Raw genomic sequence first — 10,144 nt, 5'->3', positions numbered from 1 at the left:
TTACCAATCCTAGGTGCCCAGCACTTATGGCCGGTTACCAATCCTAGGCGCCTAGCACTTACCGCCTGTTACCAATCCTAGGTGCCCAGCACTTATGACCTGTTACCAATCCTAGGTGCCTAGCAGTTGCCTGAAGTCACTCAGAAGGGGTGAATGTTTTTTGCTGCTAATATGAGCTAAGCCTAACTTGTTACACCACATTCATTATACTTTTACACTACTACAACGGATTACACTCTTAAAACTTAGAACATTAGTAAGTTGGGTCACAATACATGGCATAGGACAGTTGTGGCAAAATACATAGAATAGAAAAATTGGATATACTACCAGGGCAGGCATTACAAAGTTGTAACAATAAATTGGGAGAAGGTAGAACACTGAAAAAATAAGAGGTTACTGGATACCCATGGCATAAACAACTGGGTGCACTAAATTTGCCGTGTTTTGCCACACCCCCTTTTTTTACCACCCGGCAACAGCTTCCTACCACCCGGCTGAAAAAAAATTCTGGGGAGAACACTGCATACCCTTCCCAAATTAGCCGATCGGAGAACTCTTTGTATTCTGTAAAAGGCCAACGGGAGGGGGTGGTAATGAATGACGGCCACAACCCTCATATCTAGAGCGGATCTTCTCTACTATAAAAAAATGCACATGTTGCAAAGTGCAGAGACCTTGACATTCAGTGGACCCTCAGGATAGGTAACATTCTTTTGCACACTCATTCATTGAAAAAAAAAAGTTCTGCTTTATTCTACATGTTCAGTTAGTTTTCATGCACACTGTAGCGCATGCACTGCTACCTGATCTGCTATTTATTGTGACACTGACAACGTTCGTTACATTAAATGGGTCAGCGAACAGAATCAAAAAGAAATGTGTGTAGCAGTGTGTTGAAGCATCACATTGTAGTGGGAATGTCAAACATTACTTTCTACGTAATGTCAGATGTTCCTGTGTATTGAACACTATGTGCGGCACACTATACCGTGCTGCACCACACCGCATGGACTGTAACCAAACCCAATAATATTGCTAATTTTGTGAATTTATGGGTTTTCATAAATGATAATAAATAATGGAAATAATAATATATATGAAACACCTAATATTATATAGTAATACATAAAATACAAAATTATAATGATTTAAGAAAAACGTTTCTACAATTAAATCCACTGGTAAAAAAGTGCCAGCTATTTAAAAGGCAGATCAAGTATCTAGGACATGGAATGCAAGCGACAGGAATCTCTAATGGACACTTTATTATCACTGAGGTTTACAAAACAAAAGGACGGTTTTCTTTTCTAACTACCATTAATTCTCCCTAAAGAACATTTGATTTAAAACTAGAAAATCTTCTGCAGGCTATACCTGAAATGGCCTTTACTGTCATGCTTATGAAGTAATTTCATTATGGAACAAATACAGGGAATTTCTATAGAAAATCGAAGAATCAGTCGACAGAACATCGAGTCAACTGAATTCCCAAATAACATATACTGAATGTATTGAGTCATCCTTTAAAACTTAAATTATTATTAGATCAAACAGAGCTATCATACATATTTTTTTTTTATTATTATATCTTTTTACCTGATTTTTTAAATTTCAAGGTAGTGGGAAACGCTTGAAAGTCCAGTCATTGGACCAGTGACTCCTAAAAGAGTAAAGGGAGTCTCTCCAATGGGGGCATGGACTGCAATGTAATAAAAGCTTTTTAAGACTCCACCAATTAAACCATGTTGTTAAATAAAACAGGAATGACTAGAGCTAATCACCCAACAACAACCCTCAGCAGCCTTAAAAAAAAATTCAGACCAGTCCTTCTGTTAACTGTAAGAACTTTTACATTGCTACATGTTGGATGATTCATGAGATGCATGGATGTGGTATCAGCAAATAACAAAAACATTCAAAGCTGAACTGCAGGCATATTAGGATCATTGTTTGATTTATATATGCTTTGTAGAACTAATTAGTTTAAGTACAACAAATAGAATTTTATGATAGCATTCTGCAACCCCCTGTACAGTAGAACTAAAATTAAGCAAGGAAGAGCAGCAATGTCAGCCATACAGACTGCCACTTTGTTTTATGACTTGTCTGTAATGTTTTGGACATTTTTAGACAAATACTGAACAACTTAGACAGCAGAAAATATGCTTAGATGGCATACAGGGATTGCACAAAAGGAAGACGTTGTCATTACAGATTGCTATTTATACCTTTTTTAGAGGCAGAAGATATATTGCAAGGGCAAAAGTAAAAGGTCTGGGGGTTGTTGGGGAAGGGAAATGTTTTGAATAAAACAGATTTGGCCTAGTTATCTATCTAGAATGGAATAAAGCTGGGTACACACGTGCAATATTTGTCGTTGGAAAGGATCTTTCAGGATCCTTACATACAGCACCACTCTGCTCTATAGAGAGGGGAGGGGGAGAGCAACGGAGCGTTGTCCATCGTCTGTTGATCCGCCAGGACGGTCAGGGGAGGGACGACGGGTGCTGTACACGCGCCGGATTGTTGTCCGATAACGGCCCCATGCCGATTATCGCAGGAGAAGCATTGCAAGTGTATACGCGGCTTAATTTATTATGTTCATTCTTTCTTTGAATGGGTTTCCTGCGGTTGTGCTTGTTTTTTATGCCACAATCTAAAAAAACTTATTGGGTAGGCTAACTGGCTTCTTCTAAATGATCCCACAATATATACATTTTAAGACATTCGTTTGTAAGATCCACTTTGGCAAAGACTGATTTGAATTGTTTTGTGTACTCTGTAAATTGGAATTATGTTGCCACAATCCATGTGTATTTAATAAATAATTAGAGGCACAAAATGTAGTCACTCTTGTACCTAAAGCATGCCACCAGATGATCTGTTTCGATTCACCAATGACATGCTACAAAGATTAATCTCAGCCAATCTATCTGCTAGCTTCAATATGTTTTACAATTCATATGTCAGCCAAATGGGAATTACATATTCTTGGGATCCAAACCACATGTTATCTTGCTTTGTTTTGGTTACAGTTATGCTTAGGATTTCTTGTCCTGTGTGCACAGATAGTTGATTCATGTGGTATGTAGCCAACAGTCCTCTAGATGAATGATTTCTGCCATCCTTGGAGACACAGATCCTGCATTAAACATTTGAGGCTCCTTGTATTGTAAGTAAAACTAAACAACAAAAAAGTATGTTATATTTTACTGGGCTTTTTCATATACCATTCACTGGGGATTAAAAAGAATCTGACCTACTTTTTTGTTACTTATTAGAGAAGAAAAGTATAGATTCGATGTAGATTCGTATTTACTATATAAGCTTTACAGTTTACATTTTACCAATATCCACAGTCTGGAACAAACCATTGGAAGTTCCCAACACAGTCATACAAATACTCGGTTCTTAAAAACTGCCAACAAAATTTACATTGACCAAAAATATGTAAATGTAAACACAACAGGCCTTATTTATTAAAGCTCTCCAAGACAGGAAAAGAAAAAGATCATGGGAGAACCTGGGTGATCCGGCAAACCTGGACTGTATTTCTAAAAAATCATTTGCTGTAATTTGGCAAATTTGTTTAATCCTGGACAAGATCCATTACAAGTTTGCTGGATCACCCAGGTTCACCCATGATAGTCTGCCTTAGGCACGTGAAGATTTGTCTTAACCCTTTACCATAGAGGAACCCACATCAGAAGATGTTATTGTGCAAAAATATTGTTTACAAGACAACTCCACCTTAGTGAAGATGTTCCTAATAAAACCCTAACTCCAGAAAGATGGAAAAACTGCCCCTGCAGTCGGGCAGTCAACCTCTTTTGATCTTTACTAAAGAATTAACCATGCATTGATTGCGGTGTGTGTTAGTACAATTGTGTGACACTGCATTCACAGTCAACTTTTCTTTCAAACAAGTAAATTGAAATGAATATTATTTACCCAATGATTTGGTGTTTAGCCATATCTAGAACTTTTTGGAGAGTTTTATCCTCACTTTCCATCCTACTAACAATGGTTTTACCAGACAAAAAGTGAACAAAAATCTTCAACAAAGACATGGTGAACAATACAAATATCCTTAGGGGTCCTTGACTATCCCAACTCCATTAAAAATAGTATTTTTATTTATTACTGTGTTGCCATGGAAGATTTACCCTTGCTTACTGGCTGGTGAAACCATTTGTATTTTATCTAATGGAGTCGCAGAGCTATGAGCGGTGTTATTAATATTTGAATAAAATATAACATGTTGATTCTTTCCCCAAGGCCATTGTGCTTGCATGTCCTGAAAAAAGGTGGCATCACTACGGTTGTGGTTGTCACCATTGCAAATGCACTCCCACTGGACTGACAAGCAGCCATTGCAACACACAATGCAAAGGCATAGCCCAATGTTGTCACTATCAGGAAAGCCTACAATGGGAAAGTGTAGCCATTAGGCCTGATTTAGTAAACCTCTCCAAGCCAAGATATACTTTCTTTGGTGAACCTGGGTGATTCAGTAACCCTGGAATGGGTCTGGTCCAGGATTGCAAACATTTGCTAACAAGTAACAAGTGACTTTAGGAAATCCATTTCAGGTTTGCTGAATCACCCAGGTTCACTGATAAAAGTGTATCTACTCCAGCCTTGGAGAGCTTTAATAAATCAGGCCCAATGATGGGAGGACCTGCATGCAGAAATGAAGCAGACACAAAGAGGTTGTAAATGAGCTGCACAACTGATATGCAACAAAAGTTACAGAAAAGTTAAAAAGTATTTTATTTAAAAAAATGACATCTGTACAGCTCTTAAGCAAACTAAATGCCATTTATCTAGGGTCTCATATACTTTTACATTTCTGCCTGGGTCAAACTTTAGTAGGGGAATAATGGATAAGGGAATAAAAAAAAAAGCTGAAGAAAAGCAAAGCAGTTAGCACTAATGTATTTAAATGCAAAAGAGGTTGATAAAGAAAGGTAATTTAAGTGCTTGAATTATATTCTAAGTTGCTCATCCAAATCACCCCCTCCTGGAAATAAAATGTGCATTTGATCCCCCAAAAATGTATGCCTAAAGTGAGCAGAAATGTCATCGGTAGCATTTACAAAGCAGATGGAAAACATTACTTCCATTCTACCTCTCCAGGGGTTTTGTCTATCGCAGCCTGGAAGGAATGCAGTCAGGATCTGTGCATTATATTTAGGAATTGTGGGATACATAATCATCTCCGAAACACTTTTTGGCATGAATTTTCCTTTCTTTCTGTTCCTATCCCCTTCATATAAATTTCTCCAATTTTAGAAAGTTAATGAACAGTAATATAATGATACCGGAAAAGGTGCAGCCCGGTATTCTTCTACCAAACATGGAACAAGGTCTCTTTATCTTGTAGCTTGTATATAATATAGGAATATGTGTGTGCACAGGAGAAGGGGAAGACTTTTACCACCATTTTTGTTTTTGCATAAACATGGTAGGGGAGACTGTCCGTTTAGATATAGTGTCTCCCAGCTAAGACAGGCCTGAAATCATTGCATTGCTTTTTGTTACCAAAATAGTATTTTCCTTGCCCTATACAATGTTTTCCCTATACTGTGCTATCCTGTAGATAGTACTAGTACTATCCTGTAGACCTTTTGAGTCTCATTTACTAAAAAAGCTAATCATCTTCACACAATAAATTGCATGAATATTCACTTCAATTATCTAATTATGTGAAAAGCATATTTCTGTACATAAATTGGATAGGTGAATTAAATAGTCATGCAATGTATTCTTTGATGATTTCCATCTCCTTTAGTAAATCAGGTCAAATGTAATTTTTGTGGATGTGTACAAGAAGAAGCTCCAGTCTGTGTCAGATTACTGCTTGTAGTCCAAGAAGTGTGAAATGGTAACATCTCTCTAGCTCAGTGTTTCTCAACAAGGGTTCCTCCATGTGGCTAGGGATTCCTTGAGCAATGAGAAGTTTGTTCCTTTCAGGTCACTTCAACAGACACCAATGTTCTCTTTGGCCATCTGTGATGGTGACATTCCTCTTACTAGCAAGCAATATAAGAGGTATTCTTCCCACTGATCACCACACTAATGTACTGGGAGTTGTGGATATTGTAGTTATAGCAATGTTTCCCAGAACCTAAAAGTCATTAAAGTGTTCCTCCAAAGGTTGAGAATCTCTGCTCTAGCTGAACCATATGCCCAATGGCTCTTTGGCAAGTTTACAAAGAACTTCAGAGAAAATGCAAACCTGTTCTTTTGCTGGCCACATGACCGTGGTGTTGTGTACAAAAATCCAACATAATGTTACTTGTCAGCAATTTGGCCAGCAAACAAGGAAAGTACTGATACAGGTGAGCAGTTACCTGGAATGTATCAGCAACAGGGTCCCTAGGATGCCATGACCTTAAGTATTGCCACCTTGGGATACAATCTGATATAAAAGTTGACAGAAGGGCCAGGCCGATGGGAGAGTGGGGGGGGGTATGTCATCATGATGCCACTGAACGTGATGTCATAATGGCATAACCCCACCCACTCTCCTATCTCCTATCTAAGCATAAGAGGCAAATGCCTTCACCTTCATATTCTTCGCCATTGATTTTTTTTTTCCAAAGTGTTAAACTAATTCCTCTATATGCTTTTAGTCAGAGCTTACACAAAGTAAATGATCTCCTCTACTCTCCATGTATTCAAGCCTGGTAACTGGATGCTCAGGTTGGAACACTACATTTAGAGGGTAAGGGGTGAAGGCCACATGTTTCCATATACCCAGAAGTATTCTTTCAGTTTCCAAAAGGTTTACCAGATTAATAGAGTGGCAGAAATCTTTGTTATGGTAAAACGGAAGAAAGAGGAGGAGGAGGCCTGTCAAGAGAATATACCAATTTAGGTTACATATACTGTAATAAGTATGATGTTATTTTAGTTATTACTTGCTATGTGGTTCAGCAATAGTTGAAATACCATGTGCTGGTAGTATGTTGGAAAGTCAAATAAAACAGTGTTCTCTTTAAATGTTGCATTAGATTTTTTAATGTCGTGTAGGAAATATAATCAAACTTATACCAGTAGTTTTCCACTAACCCTCCCCCTCCCCCCCCTCAATTCAAAGTAGACTTCTGCTGTTTGGAGCCGGATATTTCAACCTGGGGCATAACTACAGATTACGGGGGCACCTGGCTGTATCAATTGTGGCAATAACGTTGATCTATAATACATGTGATCAATCAATACACTGTTTGGGACCACCTCTTAGATTACAAGTTCTATTGGGCAGGGTCCTCTGGCTTGTCATTGCTTTTACTTGTCATGTATCCAAGTTTCTCATCTGATCATCCTATTTATTGTACAACACTGCATAATATGTTGGCACTTTATAAATAAAGGTTGGAAATAATAAGAGTTGCCCTAGCTGCTGCCCCTTTTCTTGGCAAAAGTGCCTTGGTCAGAGGTTGCCAGGAAAGAGGGCAGCAGTACAGGGAATTAACTTTTAGTTTCCAGCCAGCTACTCTCTCCTCAGTACCTCATCAGTATTTTGTTAGCATCAACTGATCTTTTTTCAAGGATGAAGGTCCTAAAGCCCAAGCTTTCAAATCCCTTCCCCACTAAGGACATGGAACTGCTGAAAGGGATGGTCTGGTAAATGAAACAAACCAACAAAAATGAGTCATACTGGTAATAATAACAATACCTATATTATATTTTATATTTACATCATGAGATCATTTCACAGTGGATAAGACTGCTTTTCCAATAAAGTAAATTTTATTGCTAACCAGACAAAGGTAGATATTATAAAGCACTATTGTAGACATTTTCCTTGCTGCTTTCACTTTTTCCATCTCACTTCTACTAATCGCCTCCATCTTTTTATAGCTGCTTCCTGTCTACATACATGTATTCCAGTGCACACAATTGCTCTGGCCTCACTAGTAACAATCATGGACCATGCTTGTGCAATGTGTGTTGGTGCACTCTATGTGTAATTGGTAAAATACACAAGTGGAAACAGTAGTCATCTTTTAAATGTGAATTTCAGTTTCCTGAACAGGGACCTTCATTGCAAGACCACCAGGTATTCCTTTAAAGAGAGCTCAATGGCCAAAAAAAAACTTTTGTAACTACATCACCATGCTAAAGCTTATATGGGGTATAATTTGCATTGTTCTTGCAGTTCATTCTTCTAAAAGGTACATTTTACTGTTATCCAAGTTCTGCACATGCGCCCCCTGGTGGACAATATCTATAGTACTACAAATCTGCCTGTACTCTAATGAAGAGACACAGAAAAAGAATTCCTGAGTAGCTCCAACTACTAGCATTTAGATACATTCACATATATTACATCTTCAATGCAATATATCACAAAACTAGATTTTTCTTCTCTAAATGAACCGAAAATAAGCCTGCTGGAAACATTTATTATCTGGGTAAGAAATAGCAGAAGAAAAAGCAGCTGATTATAGGCACTACAATGCATTGATAGAAAGGGAGTTCCATGTGCAGGAACCTCTAAAGAACTGAGTTTGAAGTTCTTTACATTGTAACTTTTCCTATTTGTTTTTGAACTAGTTCATCTTTGTATTATATAAACACTGATCCTGATCCGCTATGACAAACACTTCTACAATGCAGAATTAAATTATCCAGCAATGCCATACCATAGTACATGCCTGAAATATGCATTGATTGCAGCCACAATTGCAGCATATATTAACCCTTTAGCAGCTGTAGTAAGGTATGGCAGAAGGCTTATCAGCTGATACACTATGACAGCCCAGCAGCTGTATTTTAATGACAGGTACACTTTGTACCCCATTTTACACAACAACTGATCATACAGAGTTTTTCATGCAATAGAAAAGTTTTCCTGTGCTGCACACAGAGGCCATGCAATGGTTAAATCTCCCCCTTCAGGTCTGAGCATTGTGCGGCACTCACCCTCACTGCCGTACTTGCCATTGTTTGCTCCCATCCTGTAGACTTCATGCTCTCATCTCCCAGGAACACAGCATTGCCACAGAGTAAATCACAAATGGCCAGCAAGATTCCTCCATAGGCACTTGGAAGTAAAGAAACAAAGGTCAGATGCTTTCTCCTAGGGTGATCCTGTGTAGGTTGCACTTTCCAGATAGACACAGATCCCTGGCATTATAATCCATAGGAGGGAGAATAGAAAAGCAGACAGAAGTGATCCATGGTGTCTGCAATCACAGCCATGTTGTCACCTCCAATGTGCAGGGCAGTGCAGCCACTTGTTGCTGTCCCCAGGGGCAGAGATTGAAGATGTGAATGCATACACTGACACAGGCTACATCCACTGATCACTAACTGTCCCAACATCCATACCCTATGGACAAATGAGGGAGGAACAGCAGTCCTCCTCTAACTCCTCCTAGCCCTCACGTCAGGCATGATCCCTTCCCTTTGTATTACCTCACTCCTGCTACCCCCAGGAGTTCTTCTCAGCATCAGATCTCAATTAAAACAATGGAAAAGGAAAAGAAATCCCTTGAAACAGTAAAGTATGGAGTGCTAGGAGCAGCTCACTGTGTGCAGCCATGACCCTGTAAGCTAGGGCAAGGTGACCATCCTGAAGGAGCAGAGTGAGGGAAACACCCCACAAGATTTATAACCTGGCTGTCTGGAAGCCTTCCAAGTTCAGACCTAGCACAGCTCAAATAGCCCACACTACAGCCTGCATCCAGATTAGAGAAGCCTGTGCAGGGTACAACAAAGATTTCATATGTCTGTGCATTTCAATGAGTTCTGTGTGCAAGCAATGCAAGCTCAGCAGTTCTCTGTGCATGTTGGTAGCCCTGCTTGTACACAGATATTAAATATAAATGTCAATGCTTGTAGTCATTGCCCTAATGCTTTAAGCTAGGTACACACTTCCAATAATTAGCGTTAGAAAACAAACAATTACGACCGATTAACGATTATGCACGATTATACTTGAACAATCATATTGTGCACAATTCTGCACATGCTGTAACAATACGATTGTTCAAATATAATCCAGCAATAGTGTACACACGCTAGATACGATCGTTTGAATGATGCAGAGAGTGACAGTGCAGGGAAGTGTATTGCAGAAACATGCACGATTACTGACGACTGTACACACGATAGTGAACGATCGTCG

General features: G+C 38.9%; 1 protein-coding gene across 1 annotated transcript in view; it reads right to left on the bottom strand.

Annotated features, from left to right (window-relative positions):
• The window catches only part of FBXL7 (F-box and leucine rich repeat protein 7), a 119,074-nt gene extending 109,648 nt beyond the window's left edge, over positions 1-9,426 (bottom strand). The window contains exon 1 of the mRNA XM_072411856.1: positions 8,938-9,426. Within this exon, the coding sequence (XP_072267957.1) occupies positions 8,938-8,971 (34 nt within the window). The 5' untranslated portion in view covers positions 8,972-9,426. The remainder of the gene's footprint in view (positions 1-8,937) is intronic.
• Between the last annotated feature and the right edge of the window lie 718 nt (positions 9,427-10,144).

This window comes from Pyxicephalus adspersus, chromosome 5 (assembly GCF_032062135.1).
Source record: "Pyxicephalus adspersus chromosome 5, UCB_Pads_2.0, whole genome shotgun sequence".
NCBI classification, from domain to species: Eukaryota; Metazoa; Chordata; class Amphibia; order Anura; family Pyxicephalidae; genus Pyxicephalus; species Pyxicephalus adspersus.
This window is presented reverse-complemented; position numbering and strand designations above follow the sequence as displayed.